This window comes from Papilio polytes, unplaced genomic scaffold (genome assembly GCF_000836215.1).
Source record: "Papilio polytes unplaced genomic scaffold, Ppol_1.0 DF823923.1, whole genome shotgun sequence".
Lineage (NCBI taxonomy): Eukaryota > Metazoa > Arthropoda > Insecta > Lepidoptera > Papilionidae > Papilio > Papilio polytes.
Genome location: NW_013525281.1, coordinates 4,282,833 through 4,306,016, shown reverse-complemented (window position 1 = coordinate 4,306,016; position 23,184 = coordinate 4,282,833). Strand labels below are relative to the sequence as shown.

General features: G+C 31.3%; 4 protein-coding genes across 7 annotated transcripts in view; 2 read left to right on the top strand and 2 right to left on the bottom strand.

The window, feature by feature from the left end:
* LOC106102113 overlaps positions 1-3,848 on the top strand; it is an 8,354-nt gene extending 4,506 nt beyond the window's left edge. The window contains exons 10-13 of the mRNA XM_013281522.1: positions 1-35; positions 540-670; positions 1,149-1,274; positions 2,039-3,848. Coding sequence (XP_013136976.1) covers positions 1-35; positions 540-670; positions 1,149-1,274; positions 2,039-2,098 — 352 coding nt within the window. The 3' untranslated portion in view covers positions 2,099-3,848. The remainder of the gene's footprint in view (positions 36-539; positions 671-1,148; positions 1,275-2,038) is intronic.
* A 243-nt stretch (positions 3,849-4,091) lies between these two features.
* On the bottom strand, positions 4,092-9,203 carry LOC106102368 (proton-coupled folate transporter-like). Its single transcript, XM_013281817.1, has 7 exons — positions 8,733-9,203; positions 8,398-8,658; positions 6,920-7,091; positions 6,522-6,699; positions 5,770-6,148; positions 4,789-5,029; positions 4,092-4,482 (listed from the first exon to the last, which is right to left on the bottom strand). The coding sequence occupies exons 1-7, from the start codon at positions 8,860-8,862 to the stop codon at positions 4,413-4,415; spliced, it is 1,431 nt and encodes a 476-aa protein (XP_013137271.1). The 5' UTR covers positions 8,863-9,203; the 3' UTR covers positions 4,092-4,412.
* Positions 9,204-10,115: 912 nt separating this feature from the next.
* Positions 10,116-16,263, bottom strand: LOC106102367 (proton-coupled folate transporter-like). Its single transcript, XM_013281816.1, has 7 exons — positions 15,880-16,263; positions 15,537-15,797; positions 15,148-15,322; positions 14,258-14,435; positions 13,600-13,978; positions 12,210-12,450; positions 10,116-10,421 (listed from the first exon to the last, which is right to left on the bottom strand). The coding sequence occupies exons 1-7, from the start codon at positions 16,013-16,015 to the stop codon at positions 10,349-10,351; spliced, it is 1,443 nt and encodes a 480-aa protein (XP_013137270.1). The 5' UTR covers positions 16,016-16,263; the 3' UTR covers positions 10,116-10,348.
* A 657-nt stretch (positions 16,264-16,920) lies between these two features.
* On the top strand, positions 16,921-22,881 carry LOC106102369 (microtubule-associated protein RP/EB family member 1). Of its 4 annotated transcripts, none has more exons than XM_013281818.1 (6): positions 16,921-17,049; positions 17,393-17,685; positions 19,106-19,337; positions 20,359-20,459; positions 20,733-20,888; positions 21,688-22,881. In XM_013281818.1, the coding sequence occupies exons 2-6, from the start codon at positions 17,419-17,421 to the stop codon at positions 21,754-21,756; spliced, it is 825 nt and encodes a 274-aa protein (XP_013137272.1). In that variant the 5' UTR covers positions 16,921-17,049; positions 17,393-17,418; the 3' UTR covers positions 21,757-22,881. The 4 variants fall into 4 exon arrangements, with proteins under 4 accessions (XP_013137272.1, XP_013137276.1, XP_013137275.1 ...); XM_013281822.1 differs by lacking the exon at positions 19,106-19,337 and adding an exon at positions 19,520-19,745 and having other exon boundaries at positions 16,922-17,049; XM_013281821.1 differs by lacking the exon at positions 19,106-19,337 and adding an exon at positions 19,520-19,748 and having other exon boundaries at positions 16,922-17,049.
* Positions 22,882-23,184: the final 303 nt, after the last annotated feature.

Here is a 23,184-nt window from a genome sequence, read left to right as displayed (position 1 = left end):
ACTGGTCGCCACCGCCGTCGCTGCCAGGGGACTGGGTACACGACAACACACCTCTCACCTCGCTTCATCTCATCTCTCCTCGTCCGGACACATCTCCCCTCATCTTCACAAATATCCCCTCATCTTCACACATCTTGCCTCATCTCCACACATCTTGCGTCATTTCCACACATCTCCATTCATCTGTTCACATCTCCACTCATCTGCACACATCTCTCCTTATCTGCACACATCTCCACTTATCTTCACACATCTCACCTTATTTCACCTTTCATGCAATCCATTCATCTCTTTCTAATATCTTGCCGCATCAATTTGCTCTGTGCCTTGACCTTCCTTCCCATTTATTACTTAACGCTTTACTTAACATTGTCTTCTACGCAGCGACTTGTACAGTTATTGCAAAATACTATAATAGTTTCCACGTAATCATTGGAATAATTCATGTTTTGATAAAACATCAACAATATATGTCATTTAACTTTCTGCATTCAGCTATAGGTGTATGTAAGAATTAATTAAACATATTTTTCTCTTAGATATCAAAAACGTGGACATCGTGGTCAACTACGATCTACCAAAGAGCATAGACGAGTACGTGCACAGAATCGGTCGTACTGGCCGCGTCGGCAACAGGGGCATGGCCGTCTCCTTCTTTGATGCTGACAATGTAAGTAACATTATTATTAATTGCAAGATAACACCACATAATTTAAAAACCACGCAAATGGCGGTTAAAAGGTTAATACTAAAAATGTAAAGAGAAAAGATTTGTATTTTTGTATGTATTAAAATAACTTAAAAACTACTGGGCTGATTTTAAAAATTCTTGCATCATAAAAAAGGTATGTTATCAGTGAGTAACATCGGCTATGTTTTTATAATTTTTTTAATTCCACTCTAACGATGTCGCTAACAAAAACTAATTAAGTATAAATTTAGAATATAAATTCCATTTAGGATAATTTAGGTTACAAACCACAAGTGTCAATTTTTTTCTATTCATGTCGATGTCTAGTTTTAACTCTTTAGAAGTTCTGTTTAATATATTTCTTATAGTTAAAAAATAATACTTATTCAACCGACGCCCGAGCGGTGAATTAACATGTAAATGAATATCAAATAATTGATGTGTATTTGTGTACCAGGACGTGGCGCTGATGGCGGACCTGGCGAAGATCCTGCGGCAGGGGGGGCAGCCCGTGCCCGACTTCCTGCAGGGCGGCGGCACCGCCACCTACAGCGGCAACAAGTACGGCGGCAGCGACGTCCGGGTCAGTATCTATACACATTATATTAATTCGATCATACTATCATGCTAATGTTATAAATGCGAAAGTTTAGATAAATGGATGGATGATTGTTAGAGTTTGTAGCCTTAACGGCTGAACAGATTACGATGAAATTTGGTATATATGTATAGGATAGTGTGGAAGGACACATAAGCTACTCACTTTTGTTTTTTTAATATCACGCGGACAGAGTCGCGGGCGTAAGCAAGTAAATAATAAAAAACTTCGGTTTATTTAAAAAATAAGCATATTTTTATAGGTATAGATGTTTGTCTATAACAATATTATAAAGAGGAAACATTTGTACTTTTGTATGTATTGAAATAACTCAAAAACTACTGGGCCGATTTTAAAAATTACGTCCCCGTTAGAAAGCTACGTTATCAATAACAGGCTATATTTTTTTTAATTTCACGCAAACGAAGTTGCGAGCAACATCTAGTATTATGTGTTTTTGATAAATTAATGTATATTATCTTTGTGTCATGCTCTCCAGAGTTCGGAAGATGTGAGTATAAATGTTGTTGTTCAATAAAATCGCAATAGTTATATATTCTAGATATCTATAGCTCTATACTATACATTTATTACTTTTTTAAATTCCACGGGCGAAAAGTCGCAAGCAACAGCTAGTATTGTTATAAAATTTAATGTTAAATTCACAAATGAACCTTTTCTCTTCGAATATTTATCCTAGTTGACATGTGTAAATTGTTTCTTATTTAAATATAATTTATAATTTCCAGAACTTTGGTAAGGCGCCTTCCAACATCGTCCAAGGCCAGGAGCCCGAAGAGGAGTGGTAAATAATTGTTAAATATATAACAAGATTGCCAAAAGGCGAAAGGCTGCTAGTGCAACTAATGATGCATGTATGTCATTGGTGCTTCACTCCTAGAGTTCTGCCTACCCCACTAGGACATACCGAATATGACCTAAAGACTGCAAATTGACAAGTATTGTAGTTAAGTGATTTTTTAAGACTTGTGTACAAATACGATCCTCACTGACTTTAACAGTAATATAAGATAAGGGATGATTGGTGTAAAATCGATTTAAATACGGCAAAAAAAAAATCGTTTACAAAATCGATGTTTAACACTTTGTTTTTTTTTTACACTAAAACTATATTTTATGTTTGATCATCGATCATCCTTTTTACAAACGTAAAATGTAATACATACATCATTTCGTTGTACTTTTAAGTTGTTTTAAGTTCTTTTTTTGTTGCTTATTGAAGCTGTTTTTGTTTTTTTTTTATATGTTTTCCTAATGTACAAATTAAAGTTTAAATTTGCTATAAGAGCATCACTGAAGCATCTTATTTTGTAAGGGTCTGTGATGTGTAGATTAAAAGTTGCTCAGTTAAAATTTTAATAATAGTTATTATTATGCAATAATTTTATGTCATTGTTATAAAGCTAACACAAATTAGACAGCGCCGTACAAAGACAGTTGTTGATTGACAGATAAATTGAACCACTTGAAACTTTATGGGCCCGGGTTTTGATTTCTTAGTACAAAAATGTTATACGTCTTTTCTATGATTAATCGATAAGACTGTCATTTCTTGATTTTTTTCATAGTCGCAGTCCATTTGTACATTATCTAAGTGCATGTCCATATTATGGTCTAACATCGCAAATTTAAGTACTTAGTTTAAAGAAATTTATTTTCGATATCGACAACTTCTTCGTACGGCCTAAGAACAATATTGCAGGTCCAATATTTTACTTGTACTTTTACTTAGTTATAAGTTGATTGACAAATACTTAGTTATTGTTATTGTTTTGTTTAGAATCTCTTTTTGTTTAGGCATAACATGTCTATTAGAAATTTATAGTTTTGGTGTCTATGAAAGATTAATAGCACAAAATGGTGGAACCATTGTTTAAATTAGAGAATATTGCCAGTTAGTTGGTTATATATTGTACTTCATTACCAGTGGTTGCTGTTATTTCATAAATATATTCATATGTCTATGTAAACAGTTCGATTATGAACCTTAAGTCTAAGAAGTTTAGGTTCTATTTCGGTTTAAAATATGTTTCTCTAAAGAGGCAAGAGCAGTGAACGCTGAAATAATTTTGAACGTTTTGAGCATTTAAATTACTAATAACGTACATAAACAATTATTGTTAATTATTGGTAGTTGTAAAACAAAACTATGGTCATGTTTTCCTTCACTAAAAACATTTGATTGTAAAACCTATATAAACCTGTGATGATTAGTTTAAGTATAGGTTTATAATTTTAATTAACGTTCCGCCATAATCAACATTGTTCAAATTTGATTAAATCCTAGATTACATGAGAATTTGGTTTTGAGTTTGTTTGTTTCTTTAATTACTGAAATTTGTATTTAAATTACAAGTAACAAAACAATCAGGGTAATAAATATTACGATATTTTTTTCTAAAGGCTCTTTAAAAAAAATAGGATATTCATTACTTTTTTGTAAAAGACTTTGATTTGGTGATATCACTTGTAAGATTTGATTCGAGTCGTGACTGTGTTATTCTATAAATATACTAAGTTAGACTTGTGGAAAAATTATATTGACTTTTATTTCCTTGTAGTTATCCATCTTGAAAAAAAGACAGCATTCTTTTATTATGTAGTACTTCTAGGAAAGGAACACTATTATATATATTTCCTTTAAGATTATTTCATCATGTCATGGCCTTTTACAATTACAGACTACAAAAGGGTCTATCATGAGTGTTTTGGAGAAAGTATTCAAAAAGGTCGTACTTTGCGCGCTAGTAAGGAAAAGGTTTGAACAAAGAAACTAATCTATTTGCTTATTTGTTTTTACTAAAAATAATAACCTTATATATCCAAACATAAATAAAGCCACTACAAAAATACATTGGAAAAAGAAGTACTGTAAAAAAGAAATTGTTTGATCTTCAAAGTATTGTTTACAATTAATATCACAGTCTTGTGGTCCAATAACCCGTTTTATGTCATACGTTATATATATATTTGGATGATTAGTACTTGCAAAATATATATCATATTACTTATTACTAAACAATAATAATAACATCTTATTACTAAAGTGTTTTTAAGTAAACCATGAGGTCGTGATCATTAAATTATCTAGATATTGTAAGTTTAAATTTCTTCATCAGCCAAGGATCGGTAAGGAACAGTCGGCGCGTTCCAGGAATAGTACTTTACGAACCTAGAAGAAGTAAAAATAAGGGTCAGTTTCCACTGTGAAACTTTCAAACACCTTGTACAAAAATCATATTATTCATCGTTCTCGGTATAATCTAATTGTCATTGCACAAGGCTTTTTATATCGGTTTACAATCTAATAACATCAAGGATAAAAAACCCACAATGCAAATTGCTTTATAACAGACTTACTCAGACATTCTGTAAATAAATAGAGGAAAGTTTCCTTTACTAGAAGGTAACTATAACTTGATTTTTTTTTCATTTTTGAACCATACTCTAATAAAAAGTGCAAGTAAAAAGTTCTTACCCTAATAACACCACATTTACAGCAATCAGGCCAGAGCTCATTAGATAAAAAGTTCCAGGGAAAGTTGTCAGAGTGAGGCCGTATATCGTATTGTAAACTATTGGCGCAACTATAGGACACAAGCCTTCTAACGCGCACATCAGAGCAAATATCTTCGCAATGTCTTCCACTGGAAACGACTTCGTTACAAAGGACCTTATTAACGAGCCCGACAAGTCTTTGAAGAACGATACTGATACGCCTGGGAAATATAAAACATAATATTTAGTTACTTATTATACCTTTTTCGGAACTATTAAGTATCAATAAAGAAATGACCACAATACATCTTATAAACCTAACGAGTGTTCGTTTCCTTCATAATAAAATTAAATATTATTTTTATAGCATAGATTTTTAAACTCACACAAATTATTTTGGATCTTCATTTCTAAGAATCATCAGTATCTCTAATACATACTTACGTGTTTATTTTGATTTAAAAACGAAAGATATGCCAAGAACATGCAAAACGGAATTCAGTCATTGATGACGTCATTCATAACGTGTAGGGCTGCCGACTTTTATTAAACAAGACACGAAGCGGCGAAAAACACGATTAGTCACTTGATCCAAGTGGAAGACGAAAGAGAAACGATTTCGGATGACTTGGAAAAGAGTATTGGCAGCCCTTTTCATGTGTGATAAGTTGAAATAACAAAGCCAAATCATATAGAATTTTATCATTGACTTATGACTGAATTACGTTACACGATAAGATTAAAACCGATTATTAGAAAGGCAACTTTAGGTACAGTCTCGTCAACAGCAAAAAAGACTGTCAATAAGGTGATTCATATAAATTATCCACCGTGGAACGCGGCTCACGGTCTATTGTAGTGTTTCCATTGCCGAAACGAGTACAAAACACATCTTATCTCAGTTTTTTCAAGGATAATGAGTGGGATAACAATATGTTCAAAAGAAATAAACTTCACTTACTTAGATACATCTGCCATGACGTCACAGCGAATGCTTTTAAAAAAAACTCAGTGCCAGACATACACATCGACATGATAGCAAACGTTAAGTCACTTATCCGCAACAACTTCTGAACAACCATTATACCGAAGAAACTCCCCACAAATAGTATAGCAGTGCTCACAGCTGAGAATGTGTTGTAATCGTCCAGAGCCCAGTTCAACTTTGTCCTAGAGTACAGATATTCCAAACCCAAAGTTCCAAACAAAAGGAACACTGATATACATCTCACGAATATTAGTAACAGAATTTGCACTCTTCCGTGATTCGGTCGTTCTTTAAAGCATTCATGTACCATTTCTCTAACGTGCAGCCAGTCCAATATCTTACAAAACCCTCCCTGAAATAAATAAGATTTAAACATTGATAATTCCATTGCGATCGGTTAACACGCGAGGTCGTAGTTATTGTTTCGAAAATAGAAAAACATTTTTATGCAGGATGCAATCGTGCAATGCATACAGAATAACAACACTTTGAATTAAACAGTTCTCTGTACAAAATGCGATTGACGAAGTTACATGTTTGCTACGGATTATAGCAACAAAAACATTGTATAAACATTGTAAAAACCAAGTGTCAACATGCAGATGACAAGATTAAACAAATACATATTGAAGTTACCTGTAAACTATTTTTGTCTAGATTTTTTTTGCATGTCAATGTTTATTTTGCATAACAAATATATTTAACAAAATTACAATGTTTCTTACCTCTAAAGCTCCAACCAGCGACTCTCTTACATACACATTGGTGAATGCATATGCCAAAACATGCAAACTAGCCGTCACTAGTAACAAATTAACATTGCCAATCAATAGAATTAAGTATGAGCTAACCAGTGATCCTAAGACATTCCCTAACGAAATTGTTGCATCAATGAAAACCATTCTGAAAAAAAAAACATTTAAAAATCAATACCAGCTTTAATTATTGCTTAAATATTATTATATAGAATAGTATACAATATATTAACAGAACATTCTAAAAAATCAAACACAGTACAAGACACAACTTGCATTTCATGCAAAAAAGTTGTTATAAATTAATTTATAGCCAATATTGGTTAGGTTGTTAGTTTTTTGTGCCAGAAATATATTTCATATATTACCTAAGTGTAGTACTTTCAGTAGTTGCGATATCGCTCACATAACAATATGCACCTGTAAACATTACTACGAAACCACCCGTAAACGAGAAGGGTATTACTGTTAAGATATACCACCAAGGATTCAAATCTATTAAGCCATACACGACGATCAGCATAGAAGACAGGGCTAAACCTAAAATTTTAAAACCAAAATACAACTACCAATACTAAAAAGCAATTATATACCACAACCATTCAATTATTTCTATGTAAATAATACATATTATAGAAGAGAATAAAACATATTGAAACTCAATTCAAACCATGCGAATACCGAAATTTTATATTAAAATTAACAAAGATAACATGCATAAAGCAAAATTTAATAATTGTAATAACTTAATCCATTCCGAACTTAAATAACATAGGCGTAGCAGATAAAAGATTGAGGGAATAAAAATAATAAAACACACATGCTAAGACAGAGAATTACAGAATACTAGAAGACACTAGCCTTCTATTATTTATATTGCGTACGTAATACACACACATACATAATTAGCAATTAAATTTAAAAAAAAATATTGTAAAGGTATTTTATAACTTTGGAGTGCTGAATGGATAAGGCCTTTACTCAGCTAAGGTGCTTATTTGTAAAATAAGCGCTGATTTAGGGATACAAATATTTAAATTTAACCATTGAATTATTTATGTAAAAAATAAAAGGTTATGATGACTATAGTTCATTCATAAATGATATTGATTAGGATGAAAACTAAAATGTCATCTTATGAGGCAGTTAAAAATACTAGTGGTTGCCTACTGGTTAAAATTCAAATCAGAATTTGTAATCAAGACTTTTTTATTTTCAATTAAAAATAATTGCAATTTTGTCCACAATAAAGGAGCTCTTTGTTATTCATCTTTAACAATCCGCTTTTGTACACCTATATGTTAAGATTTTTGTTAAACAAAGAAAACACATGATATAATGTGAATAAATTAGTGACTCATGAAATAAAGTAGATATCATATTTTATAATGGATAAAGATAAATACTTTGATAAACTATATATTAGCCTTTGAATCAAGCACCACAACAAAATGAGAAACAAGTCAATTTTACTGTCAACATTGCTTTCCTACCTGAACAACTGTTCAAAATTATTATTATCACATTTTCTCAAAGATTATGAAAGAGATATCATAAAAATCAGTAAACAATAAATATAATAAATAAAGGATTATATATTAATGCATATAAAATTTAAATTTGTATTTAAAACCCATGAAAATCATAACAAGTGCAAGGCGAGGTGGTATATTAGAAGGATTAAAATTTATATAAATAGCTATGTGTCATTTATTTTTAAAAATGCATTAGTATTAAAAAGTAAAAAGTTACCATTAGTAAGCATATAAAAGCATTTAAACTATGATAGTATAATGTTTTAGGAAATAGCAACTTTATCCCTAATATATTACTTAAATTTACATACCTAACATAGGCCACACAATCAAAGGCTTCCTTCCATAAGTATCAGACCATACACCAAGAAACAATGACATTATCGCTGGTCCAATTGACTCCATAACTGTTTTAACTGTTAAAACAAATGTGGCATATCCCTGCACATCATTCTCCAATAATTTTGTTGAATTAGATCTTATTGGTGACAAAAAACCTTTGCACTCTTCTTCTGTATGGTTTAATAAATGAGAACATGTACGGAAAAATATAATATTATTTAATGCAGAACCTGAAAAAGATATTTTTTTTATTAGTAAGAGGAAAGCACAGAGTTAATTAATAATTTAAGAAAAGATATCTTACCTGATAAAGATAAACCTAATATGCACAGAAATAAAGGAAGTTCAATAGTCATTTTATAAGGTCGCCCTGGTGGGCCCCGTATACTAATACTTGGAGTATTTCCTTCGAGATGTTCCTCGTCATTTGCCATTATAATTCCGTTTAATTTAACTTCGAAAACTCACTGTTATTACACATAGAGAATAATTAAAACTATAAACTCAAAACTTTGTATCATATTCTATTGGTACATAAACTTTATAACACTGAGACTAAAACAAGTCCGTTAGTCTTCTTCTAATATTTTTGTCATTCCTAATTTACTATTAGAATACACAAAAAATTACTATCATAATAAGGAACTGCACCATACACAACCATCGCTTAACATATTCAAATGAAATTGAAAAAATATCATTGTTGTCCTTGATTACTGCTTATATGTCAATTTGACACATGTCACTGTTTTAAAAATAAAAAACAGACAAAGAGTGTGTAATGTTTATGTTGTGTGAGAGAGTACGACATAGAGTGTGTATGTAGTTTTTTTACATAAAAAAAACGTTATTTTCAAACGTGCACATTACAATCAAAATTACATAAAAACTTTTAATGAAAAAATTTCCTCACGTTAGATATTAAAGGAAAATTATTTAAGGTAGCTTTATTTATAAGTGTTAAGGAATACACAGGTAGAGGTAAAACTAGAAAGAAACGGATGGATTGTGTAAAAGGTGTGAGTAAGAAAGGAGGGAGAGGGAGAGAAGAGAGACATAATGGATGATAAAGTTATCGACGAAAACCCGGTGCGCCGATCCTACGGAAGTAGGATAAGGTAGGGAAGATGATTAAAGGCAAATGTTCACATAATACAACACATTAGCTGTTAATTACATTTGTATTAAAATACATACTTCAAATTGGTACAAAATATTTCAGAAATATTACATTATAACTTAATGCATCTATAAAACTGTAAATATACTTTTTCTGTTACACAATACAAAGATATAGTTAACGGTAACTTTTTGGAAAAATATAAGCGAAAAGATAGCGACAGTAGTTTTACTACTAAATATATAAGCATATTATATTGCACTTCAGAATTCAGCTGCTTGCTGCTGGTATTTGTTTTTATCAAACTATAATCCAATTACAATTTTCGCTGTTTTCTAGCAGGTAGAAACTTACACTATGGTAACATTTTGCATAAAAGTTTTTTAAAACTCTTGACAGAGTTCTAGCATACATGTTTAGTTTGCAAAGATGACTAGATTTAATAAAAAAGTACAAAATGTAAAGCTTACGATATCATTTTTGTATTGCAATGTTTGTTTAATTTTTTTTTATAAAAACGTAAAAGAGTAAAATTTTAAATCGTAAAATCAACTACATATATTATACAATATCGAAACAAGGGCTATTTACATGTAAACATTGTTAGTCGAAATAACATAAAAAAAATATTCACACTGGCAACTCCTAGGAATACAAAGATAGATAAAGATTTTTTCTTTTAAGTCCAAAAAATATGTTAAACCTTAAACTAAACGCTTACCGAAAATAAGTGTTTTTTGTGACAATTGAATTAAAGAAAGTTAAGTAAAAGCACCATATAAAAGTTTTATAATTAGGGTTCATTCTTCTTCTTCTTCCAGTTGTTGGAAACTGGTTTGTGATCCACCTTTCCATATAAAGTATTGCACGATTCTGGAATAAAGACATTCATAATGTAGAAAAATGTATACAAAAACTATTTTTTTTATTTAAATCACTTTATAAATACTCTCAATAAATGAAAAACAGTAATAAAGCCAAATAATCCAAAAGTAAAAAAAAAAACATGTTTCTTGTCCAATCAAAAGGTCAACCAGTTCCCTGATAAGGTATACTGAACAAGTATATTTTGTATTTTCTTAGTTCAATTAGCATAAGTTTTTTTACTTTCTTATGAATAAAATTGTATACTATTTCCATATAATTATTATAACAATTAATAATTCGCCATTTTAATTTACCCATTACATAAAGAAATGATAAAGAATTTATCTAATCAACAGATTGTGTTGAAGTCTGTTATTGAATATGCACTTATCTCAATATTTCTATAAAATGTGTAAACATGGACGTTTATCGTAATGCACGTAACTGAGCTTTGTCATTGTTAACAATAGATAAGCTACAATATGGAATATGCCTCAATAACAATGATTTAATTACAAATTGCATTGACTCGTACGTTTTGTCATTAGTAAAGTCAAGTTACATTTCATAAAATTCAATCTGAACATTTTTTGATGAGATTATAGGATTTGAAAGCGTACGATATTGTTTTTTATATATAGGCAACAACCGGCCTGCTGTAACATATGATCCGGACCGCGAGAGATTTTGAAAAAATACATTATACTCAGGGAGTGCAGTGAGGCGCAATCATCAAATTATTTAGAGTTGCGGCCCACGAACATATTTGCACGCTAAACTTTGGTCCTCAACACCTGCTGGTTGCCAAGGGCGGATCCAGCTTTGGTGCCAGGGGGGGTCACATAGTCGTGGTCAAGTCAAGAGCTTGACAAAATATGTAAATATATTTTGTCAAGCTCTTGTCCAACCAGCTCAGGGAGGGTCATAACCCCCATGACCCCATCCCTGGATCCGCTGTTGCTGGCTGCCCATACCTGTTGTACTTCATTGTTTTTATGTAAGCACAAATGTAATTGCAAATTATCTTATAGTTATGTTTACGGTTTACTTGCAGGTTCGATTTCGCAATACGATTCTAATCACGCTCGCTAATAACTTTGGTAATTTTTATTAGTAACAAAACATAACCTTTGGAAATTCTATTGAATCTAATCGAATAAAATATTTTAATTTTACATTTCGTCTGACAAACGCTAAAACTAGTTTCATAAATTGAATTTATAATCAACGTCCAGTCTATTTAATATGTCTAGTTTAGGTATTACGTTAATAGTACTTTAGTATTATTAACATATTAAAACGTATCAACTTGTTACTTTATTTTCTCATAATTGGCAAAGAGTTTCTTAAGATTTAAACTTGTTGCACTTGAATTTTTTTTATTCCCATTCTCGTTTTCCGGATTGATAGATATTTAACGCTAAAAATATCTCAAGGTTTGCATTATTACTTACTAGTTTTCGCCCGCGACTCCGTCCGAGTGAAATTAAATAAAAACAAAAGTGACTAGCCTATGTGTTCTTCTAGATTATCCTCTACATCTATATCAAATTTCATTAAAATACGTACAGCCGTTTAGGCTACAAACTCTAACAAACATCCATCCATCTAAACTTTCGCATTTATAATATTAGTAAGTATGTACAATACCCATTTACTAATGACCGAATAATGAATTACAAAACACATTAAAACTCGCTGCAATTTACAGCGCTTTAATAACATTGCAGCACATACTGGAATGCATATCTTTTTAGTATCGTTTTAGTAATCTATACAGCACCATACACTTACCCTAATAAAGCAACGCATAGTCCTGTAATAGCGCTGCTCAGTATATAGATCGCTCCGGGGAATGACTTGATAGTATATGCGTATAGAGAGCTGAATATGGCTGGAGACACCAAAGGTGCTACGCCTTCGATAGCACACATCAGAGCGAACACTTTCGCGATGTCATCAGGTGGTAACATCTTTGTCAACATCGACCTGATTAATGGAGACGAAAGACCCTTGAACATTGATACTCCGGCACCTATAAATTTAGCAAAGAAAAACACATTACTATAAAAAGCTTCTAAATATAATTTAAGGTATACCTAAATCAATAAACATATTGTAATAAAAAAAGAACTCATACTATCTTATGTTTGAAAAGTTTGTTTTTAAAATCGTTTTGTTTTAAGAATTCGTTTTTGGGTTTTAAAGCCATTAAAATCTACCCTCAAAACCGTCGCAGCTTACGTAAACATTATGTAGGACAAAAAAATCGCGATATTTTTCATGCATTGTCCTTCAGAGTCGGATTTCGATGGAGCATATAGTTATTTTCGTATTTAACCGGTTTAGAACATAATATGGACGATGGAGGTTCGGCCGTTATTCGAATATAGAATAATGTGCATCAGCAAAAGGCTTATTGAGGTCATAGGATGTAATTAAAAAAGAGTTTATCAGAAACATATGTACAGTCAGATACATTAATATGCAAACATTTACAAAAACTTGTACAGTCTTTTGGCTTTAAAAATATGCATATATATCCATCATAGTGTATTCATGGTCGAAAGTATACGAACAGACACACTCTACATATTTTTGAAAGTGTATACAAGTTTCTATAGCTTGGTAAGTGTATACATATTTATGTAGGTGACTGTACACAAACTATTGTTGTCTGGTTCATTCTCTCTGAACAAACAGAGACAACAATACATTGCTGCACTTTAGGCAGTGGATACTGACGGATAAGAGATTGCCATCTGGTATACATCACTTGTTAGCCAGCTGTTATTATCAATTATCATTACTTATATGTGTATTTATAGTTTTATTTATTAGGGTCTGAATTTAAAGAATCGTTTCACATTAAGCTCATTAATTTTACATCACTCGATAATTTTGTTGAATATAAAATGACACATTCGTGAGTTCATGACCGCACAACGCTAAAATTATACAATCGAGACAAAGTACCTACACAACATAGCATTCAAATGTATATCTTTTGCTAACAGAATAAAGACAATTTTTGTATGTAATTATATTTCTTTGTTTTTATTTCATACATTTGGACACAACTGCCAGGTTTATTATTACCAAGGTTTTTTATTTAGCTGTATCAATAATGATGGTATCAAAGGATACAACATTTAAATGTGATTGAAAGAAAAATTAAACTTACCCAAGTACATAAACCATGTTGTTACTGCAAATGTCTTTATGAGATATTCCACAGTTGAAGATAAGAAGGCAAACATTGAGAATAACAAATCGCTGATTCTTAGTAACTTTTGTACCAAAATAACACCAATTAAAGACCCAAGGAATGTAATTGTTGTGTTCACAGCTGAAAATGTTGTATACTCCTTAACAGCCCAATGAAGTTTGGTCCTTGTGTAATTGTATTCTAAATTCATTAGTCCCATCATTATGAATATGGAAAGACTGTTTGCAAATGTCAGCAAAAGAATTTGAGCACGTCCATGATTAGGTCGCTTCTTGAAACATTTTTTACCCATCTCCTTTATAAGAGAGAAATCTAATACAGATAGTAAATTGCCCTGGAACAGATATAAAGATAATAAAATAAGAAATAAAAATACATGTGTTATGTTCGCTTCCAATTGTAAATAAATAAATATAAATATATTTAATTCAGTTAAACAATATAATGTCATTTAAATAATTTATGCAAATTTACATCAAGATATTCTTTTCTTATGTATGATATTTAATTAATTGTAACAATCTTTTGACTGTGGGAACTTATTGAAAGGTGAACATTCTTATTTAAGTCCTAAATGCACATTAAATATGTTGTGAATTCTAAAAATAATTACCTCAACTGCACCCTGTAATGATTCCTTCAGGAACACTATAGTAAATACATAGGCAAATACATAAAGTGTTGCCGCTATCAACAAAAGGTACACAATACCAACAGCTCTCAAGACATATGAACTAGCCATTGCTCCAATAACACTGCCAATTGAGACTGCAGTTTCCACTAAAGTCATCCTACAATAAAAAATCTTTATTTATAGCAAGTTTATGCACTTATTGGTAAAAGCATTTCCATAAGCACACTTTTGGTTTAACACAAAAAAATCTAGCTATTATAATAATATACAATATAAATTATAATATAAATCTAAATAAACATGTAACAAAGTTATATGTATATACCTATAGTCAACTGAGAAGAGTTTATATCCATTGTTGTTTATTTCCATAATTCTTGGAGTTCTTGTTATTAGCTTGTGTGTTACGGAAATTATGTTTATGATCTCTTTTTATTTTGTATTAGATTCTTAGTACAGCTTTACAAATAAATGCTGTATAAAGTTAAACTTAAGAATAAACTGAGTATAAGCAAAATAGATTTTGCTTATTAAAAAAATACAGCCAATATTACTCCCTTATAACATAGCTTTTTAATTGGGAAAGAATTTTTTAAAATCAGCCAAGTAGTCTTTGAGTTATTTCAATACATACAAGAATATAAATCTTTCCTCTTTATAATATTAGTAAAGATGAGAATACAAGTTTTAAATTAAAATGTTTGAGCAATATTGAATAAGTTTGTCTTGGTTTATACTTGTTTAGTTGGAATTCAGTAATCAAAATGTCATAATACCTTTATTTTATTGTGTTCTTTGTAATGGCAATAAATTAGTTGATGCTGCTGACCCCTCTATTTCTTTCAGCACCAGTTTATAGCGGTACTTACCTAAAAGACCTTTTTTCTATTGATGTGATGTCACTGACATAACAAAATGCGCCAGTGAATAGTGATGTATAGCCTCCCAGAAATGATGTAGGAATGACTGTCAGAATATACCACCAGGGTCCCATGAAATCCATCATACTATAGATAACTGTCAATGCTCCACTTATACACATACCTAGAAAATAATTCTATTCATGCATCAACAGCTTTTCCTAAAGAAAAGAGATTTGCATAGCATAAAATAATTTTTATGCTCCACTTAAGAAATATATTATAAGCTACAGTTGTATGGTTTTACATTTAGAATCAGTAAAAGTTTCTTAATAATCTTGTATAAAACAACTTCTATAATAATTATACATAAATGTAGATTTTAAAAAGTAACTCACCAAAGAGAGGCCACACAACTAAAGGTTTGCGTCCATGGGTATCTGACCATACACCAAGAAATAAAGAAAGTATAGCAGGTGCTATGGATTCAAATGTTATCCGTACCATAGACACAAATGCCTCATACTTCTGTACTTCTTCCTCCAAATGCTGTGTGACATTCGCTTTTGATGGAGAAAGAAAACCTTCACATTCATTCTTGCTGTGATTTAATGAATGCACACATGTACGATACAAGATTATGTTTCTTGTTACAGCACCTTAAAATTTATATATTGTTCTTGAAATTTCGCACAATATTGTAAATTCAATTACTATCAATTATAATAAAAAAAAGTTTACCAGAAAGTGAAAGTGCCATCATAGTAAAAAACAAGGGCAACTCCATTGTAATTTTGTATTTATTGTTATTAGAATTCACACAATCTGTGTTGATATTTGAATTTGTTTCGTTAGGCCCATCGTCATTTTGCGTCATTATAGCAATTTTATTTGCAACTAAATACGACTTCAATTAAATGATAACACTATTTCGCACAAAGTAATGCTAAAATTAAGTTATATAGCTTTTTGGTATCTTTTTTACATTTAAAACGTAAGCTTGAAAACTGCAATCACTTGGAAATGCATAATACCACTGCCCGCTGCGATGAACAAAATTTGAATAGGATAAAGTCATTGTTTATGTATTTAAAACTGGATCCTTGATCTTGATTATAACAAGGTGAATGTTGACATTAGGCAATGACACTGACAGTGACAGTAACACTTCTTGACATGTTGTTCGCACGATATCAAAGAATAAATAAACTTCAAAATCTACTTGGTAACTGTTTAAAGAAATTAAATGTGTTGTTTTTAGAAGCAAAGAACTATGATTCCTAGTGCTGCCGAAGCTACACTACAAATAAACATTACCAGCATTTGTGGAGAAAGGCTCCTTATGGTTCCCACGGTTGTATAGTGCATAGCGGCTTTAGTTGTTGCACGATAGCAGTCGTGCTACGTTAATACAGGAGACAGCCGTGAAGTGAAACAGTTTCCATATTTCGCCTGACAAATATGCCTAACCAAAGCCAAATCCTAGCCCTCTTTTGCTGCCCCACCATATTCTTATAAGAAAAGTATGGGATGGAAGTTTATTAGGCTGGAACAGAAAGGGGCAGTTCTTTTTGTAGGACCCCACATAAATGAAAAAAAGTATTGAAGATGTAATCGGAGTTATTACAATATTGTACAATTTTGTACAATCACATTTTAGCAGATGTAAAATCATCAATAACTAAACTAAAGATTTTATCCAAAAACTTTTATAAAACACTTTCTTAATTACCGTTAAACCGATACCGTTTTACTCAATCACTATTGAGATGATGCTTTGGAAAAATATTCCTTGTCTATGAGTAATAGTTCGACGGCGAGTAATTTCGGAAAAAAAAACACCGCTTTGGCCGCATTGTTCACAAAAAAGATATAAGTGGACATTAACAATAATTCGCCTACACATTTAAGGTTGGTAAATTGTTCATAAATAAAAAGAAAGTATTTACACGTATTATACCTTCAAAAGTGTAGACAGAGATTTTTGATGAGTCGACTTCTGTCATTCCCACATCCGCCGCGTTGATTAAAACGAAAAAGTAGTCTTTTTGGCAACATTTCGTATCAGTAAAACACCGGGATTATTGTTCAGTTCCTACGGTACAATTAAATTATGTTATTTTATTAACTAAACATTTCATCTTGGTGGTACGACCTATTTTTAGAACGGCTTTCTTTTTTTTGCTTCGAAGGTGTCGGTGTCTTATAATGTCTTCAAATGGTTGACTTACTAAAATATCTTGTGTTTTTTTAGAAACTGCGGGCAAAGCAATATAAAAAATGGCAGTGAACGTATATTCAACTAATGTTACCTCTGAAAATCTATCACGGCATGATATGTTGGCGTGGGTTAACGACTGCTTACAATCAAATTTTGCTAAAATAGAAGAGCTATGCACAGGCGCCGCTTATTGTCAATTCATGGATATGCTGTTCCCCGGTAGTGTACCTATCAAAAGGATCAAATTCAAGACCAATTTGGAACATGAATATATTCAGAACTTTAAAATATTACAGGCCGCTTTCAAAAAAATGGGTGTTGACAAGGTAAGGAAAATAATTGTTTCTGGCTCATAGAGTAGTTTTACTTAGATACTTTATTACTAATGTAGGCATCAAAATGTTAGGACAATATGTACAATATTCTCTGTTATAATTGCAGTTTTTTTAATTGTCGGACTACAAGTTTCAACACTCCTGCTTAAATTCACTGCCTGTGTTCAATATGTAAATTTAAGTGGGACCTATAATGAAAAGTAATTGAATAATTACTTTGAATTAAAAATTAAAAGCTTTATAGCACTAATGTTGTTAATAATATCTTTGATTAAATAAATATGGTATTTATTTATGATGTTAAAATATTGAAATATATTTTAATCTCTATATTATTGCAAAAAATATAATGCAATATGAATTATGCATTAGTATATGTTATGTTAGTATACTAGTGCAAGACATTTTAGAGTCATGTAACATTTAATTTACATTAATTTATTATTATTTTTAAAATATGTTCGTCTCTTATGAAAACATGTTAGTAAACATAAATTCACAAACATTGATCTAATAAGTATTAGTATAGTGAAGATAGAATATATTATTTTCACTGAGGTTAAAAAATGAATTTGTTAGACATTTTATAATCATACTTCATGCTAATATTATAAATGCGAAAGTTTAGATGGATGGATGGATAGATGTTTGTTAGAGTTTGTAGCCTAAACGGCTAAACAGTTTTAGAAGAAATTTAGTACACATGTAGAGGATAGTCTGGAAGAACACAAAGGCTACTCACTTTTGTTTTTTTTTAATACACGCGGACGAAGTCGCGGGCGAAAGCTAGTCATTATTTAAAAATATGGACCATGTTTGACATTACCAGATGAATCTGGTATCTACTGAAGTAGATATAGCATAAAATAGTTAAACCAGTAAATTCTTAAGTAATTTCATGTTTATTTAAAAATACCCTCCTATATAAATTTCAAATATAATTTCTGTTTGCTGTAAGGGCTGTAATAATTTTCCTGTTAATCTACCTATAGGACATCCTGTTGCTGTTGTTGTTGTTACTATATTGCTATATTAAATTTTCCTGGATTATTAATATTCTATTGTAATAAATTGTGCAATATCAATACAAACCATTGTAGAAACTAAACATGATGTAAATATGAACTTTCAAAATAGAACATGAAAACGAATTCTGTCTTTTGTTAATATGCTACAATATGTCCCTTAATGTGGTGAATACTAAAAAAGTTGTAAATTTATGTATTCACTTGCAACAATCAATGATTTTAGTACAAAGTACAAACTTTTTGTACCTTGAATGTGTGAGTTGAATATTTACTTGCAGTCTTGTGATAAGAGTGAAATTCAAATTAACTGCTAAATATGCAAGCATAAATTCATATAAGTTGTGACTCAACATGATTCAACATTTCCCTGTGTAATTTTGTAGGTAATACCTGTGGACAAGTTAATAAAGGGGAGGTTTCAAGACAATTTTGAGTTCTTACAGTGGTTTAAAAAGTTTTTCGATGCAAATTATGACGGTCGGGAATACGACGCCTTCGATGTTAGAGGGGGTTTCACGATCGGGTCCGGAGCGTGCGATAGCGGTGTGCCGCTGTGCGCAGCCGCCGCGCCTCCGCCTCGCGCTCGCAGGGCTGCGCCCCTACACCACTCCGGCAGTATGCATCAGCCGAAATATTTAATATCATATTTAGAAATACATTGTGCCGCAAACAAATTGCAATGTATTTCTATATACGAGACACTTCGGTATCCCATTCCCTGCACAACAGCACTCATCATAGAAAACATCTCGACTTTCCTTTTATTTTATCTTTCCATTATGTTTTTTCTTTTGTAGATAGTACCCATTGACAAACTGGTAAAGGGTAGATTTCAAGACAACTTTGAATTCTTGCAATGGTTCAAGAAATTTTTCGATGCCAATTACGGCGGCATGGAATATGACGCGGTGGCGCAGCGCGAGGGCCTACCCATGGGGCACGGGGGCTCCGCCGCGCCGCGCGCCTCCAACGTCAAGAAACCGGCGGCGCCCATCGCCAAAGTCGCCGCTAGACCCCAAACCAGTAGTACTATGTGTTTCTTTAATTCTTTCAACCCACGTAACGCTTTATTCTGACAGCTTATTAAATTAAATTTATAAATTATTCTCTTAGATTGGAATCCTTGGAACCATTGCTTGATGAAATTAATAATTATATAGATATATTTTTGTAAACTATGACCATTAATTGCACTATTAAAACTAGTCACAAACTTGTTAGATTTGGCGCACTACTATTCACAGTTTTTTTTTATTTGTTTTTAACATAACTTTTTAGTTTTCATTTTTATTATGATTGTTTTTTTTCTTTCCCTCCATCTTTTATGTTGGCTTATTTTTCATTTGCTACCAATCCAAATACACATTGAATGAAGTCTTGCACAATATTTTATAACTGTATTAAACCCTATCCTAATATAAGAAAATTGCTTTATTGTTACATTTTATTATTAACAAATTTTAATTTATTCAATTCTTGTGAGAATCCAAATTAAATTTTTGCTCTGACCTTTTAAAAATGTAAAATATTGAGTTGCACCATTGTTAAAGCAATTAATAGAAATATTATTAATTAATTACTTAAGCTTCTTCAGTTCAGGTCAGTCGTAATTTATGATATTTTCTCCATTTAACAGTTGGCAAGACCAACAGCACAGTGCGGTCGCCGCCCGTTAATTTGGCAAGAATACAGAATTCAAAAGGAGATTCTAAAGCCATTGATGATTTGAACATTCAGGTAAGTTAAAAAAAAATTATTGACTTATGTATTAAACTAATTGATAAATAAATATGTAGTTAAAATAATGGATTTAAACAATTTATGGCAACACATTCACTGATTTTAAACTATTATAAACATATCTTCTTTATTTTGTATCATAGTCTAACAAGGGGCTACTAGTAATTTCGAAGCGTTTTTTTTTTTAATTCTACAATTATGCCCTAGTAGCAACGCCCACGATAATAGTAAAGACATTTTAAAATAGTCATAATTGTTCTATATTCCCAGCTCAATGAATTAAAAGCAACCGTTGAGGGTCTGGAGAAGGAACGAGATTTCTACTTTGGTAAGCTTCGAGACATAGAGGTCATCTGTCAAGAGATGGAAGAACAACAAACTGCTCCCATTATAACGAAAATATTGGATATCTTATATGCAACTGAGGTGAGTCTAATGACAGCTTTAGTTTGAAACTTGCTTATGTTATAGAAATAGGTCAGTAAAATTCAACCTGTGTACAAAATTTAATTTTGCCATACACATACCACAATCTGTAATCGCTGATAAAATACAGCATCTGCGCCTCTAGCTATCAGCTTACTTACTTACTTACTTAATTCCACGCGGGCGAAGTCGCGAACGAAAGCTAATAGTCCATATATATTGAACATTTATCATTTAATTTATTTCAATTGTCATCTCTATCAATAAAAATTATAGAATGCATTATAAGATTATGAACAGAATAAAAAAGGCAAACATACCATAAAAGGAGATATAAGTATTTTTTTAGCCTACATAAAAAAAGTTGTAGGCCTTACACTTAATAAGGTATTGTGGTCAAGGTAGGTTTCTCTTGCCTCTGATCGCCTTAAATGTCCATTACATATGTTACAAACTTGTTTTACTTAATAATGCCTTTATAATCTACTAATACTAGTGGTTAGAATCTGTTTAGTATATTTATTTTACGAAAAAAATTATGCATACTAGCAATATATCTCCTAGTCGAGCATTTTTCGGAATCGGCCGAAAAAACTAGGAAATTAAAAAAAATGCCATTATTTTTTTTGTGACCAATAGAAACTATGTCACATTGGGTTCATTTCATGACTCGATTAGTGTCAACTTGTAAGCAAAATTATTTGTACAAAAGGTTGCCGACCTCTGGATTTAAGGTATTATTTCATTCTATTACTGCTGTAAATACTAATTCATTTTATTAGTAAAATTTTATTTCTAGGACGGTTTTGCGCCTCCCGAGGAGCTGGACGGTGAAAACCCTCATCCGCCGGAGGAGGACGAGTACTGAACATCGTAAACATAGTGCTCTTTGTATATTAAACTTGAAATTATATCGCTTTATAATAAACAGTATCAAGTGCTTAGAATTTCACAGCCAATGAGTCGTAAGGTACATGTAGGCTAAATAAATATGGAGACAGTGGCCCGAAAATTTATTAGACTTATACTGAAGTTCCTATATGTATCACTTAATCAAACATATATCTATATCGTAAATTCGTACTTTTTTAATTAGAGTTTTTTTTTTAAATTCAGCTTTCCTACATTGACTCAATACTTTTTACTATGATTTGATAATTGTTTATCTTTTATGTGTCACTGACATTTGATTATTTTTTTGTAAATATCAAAACAAGTTGAGTATTTTTAATTAATTTCTTTTTATTCGTGCAGTAAAACAAATGTAAAGTTCGTCTTAACAGATAGGGCTGTGTCATATCTAAGTACATTCCTTTTTTATTTGGGAGCATTATCTTTCGACTGATTTCTTTCTATGTTCTTTATGTTTTGAAGAAGAATCTTGCTTCTGACGCCTTTAATGTGGAGGTTATTGAATTTGGTGCATAAACTATGTGACATATATTATTTTTGGGCCACTGGTCCGGATATAAACGTGCATTTAATAGGTTGTTAAATATGGAAGAGATTTAATGTTACTTGTTTCTGTTATGATGTCGAAATTGACTGAAAACATATTTGGTACTAAAATGTTCATACAAGTGATTATAAATTAGATCTGAACGAAATATATTCCACCGAATGTACTAATTGTCATGGAATAGTTTCGTTATGAATTGGCTGGCATTAGAGTAATAATAAAAAGTAAAATAAAACATTAAAGAGGAAAGTATCATTTGTGTTTCCTAACTTTTGGTAACTGAATGTAGACTAGCACTAATATATCTAACATTAGAAATATTTTAATATCCAGATTATGTTAATTTAGAGGAGCAATTATATTGTGGAGATTCAAACGACTTGTTGGCAATAGGAGATGTTATTTGCTGGTTGACTTATAGATAAATAATTTATTTACTTGTGGCATAGATAAATTGCCTTAACTGCAGACATGAACAAAGCCTCCAGTTTTAAGATTGTCAGTCTTATCAATAAAGTAACTTCATTAAAACTACATTTGTTTTTTATTTTAAATACACATTCAACTTCAACAAGGCTGCCTTTATCACCATGGTAAAACGTCTTTGTATAAGGATGGAAGAAGATTAAAACTCTATTTATGCAAATACAATCAGAACAATCGCTAAGGTAGCCCGGTGGCACTGACAATATCTTAATGCTATTTTACACTTGGTCAATAGCACCACTATAGTAATGTTATAGAAGGTAAGATGATATCTTAACAAAAGGTAAGGCTAGAATCCTACTGGATGTTATGTGCTGATTCGAAAAAAACTTAACATTTAAATATAATGTT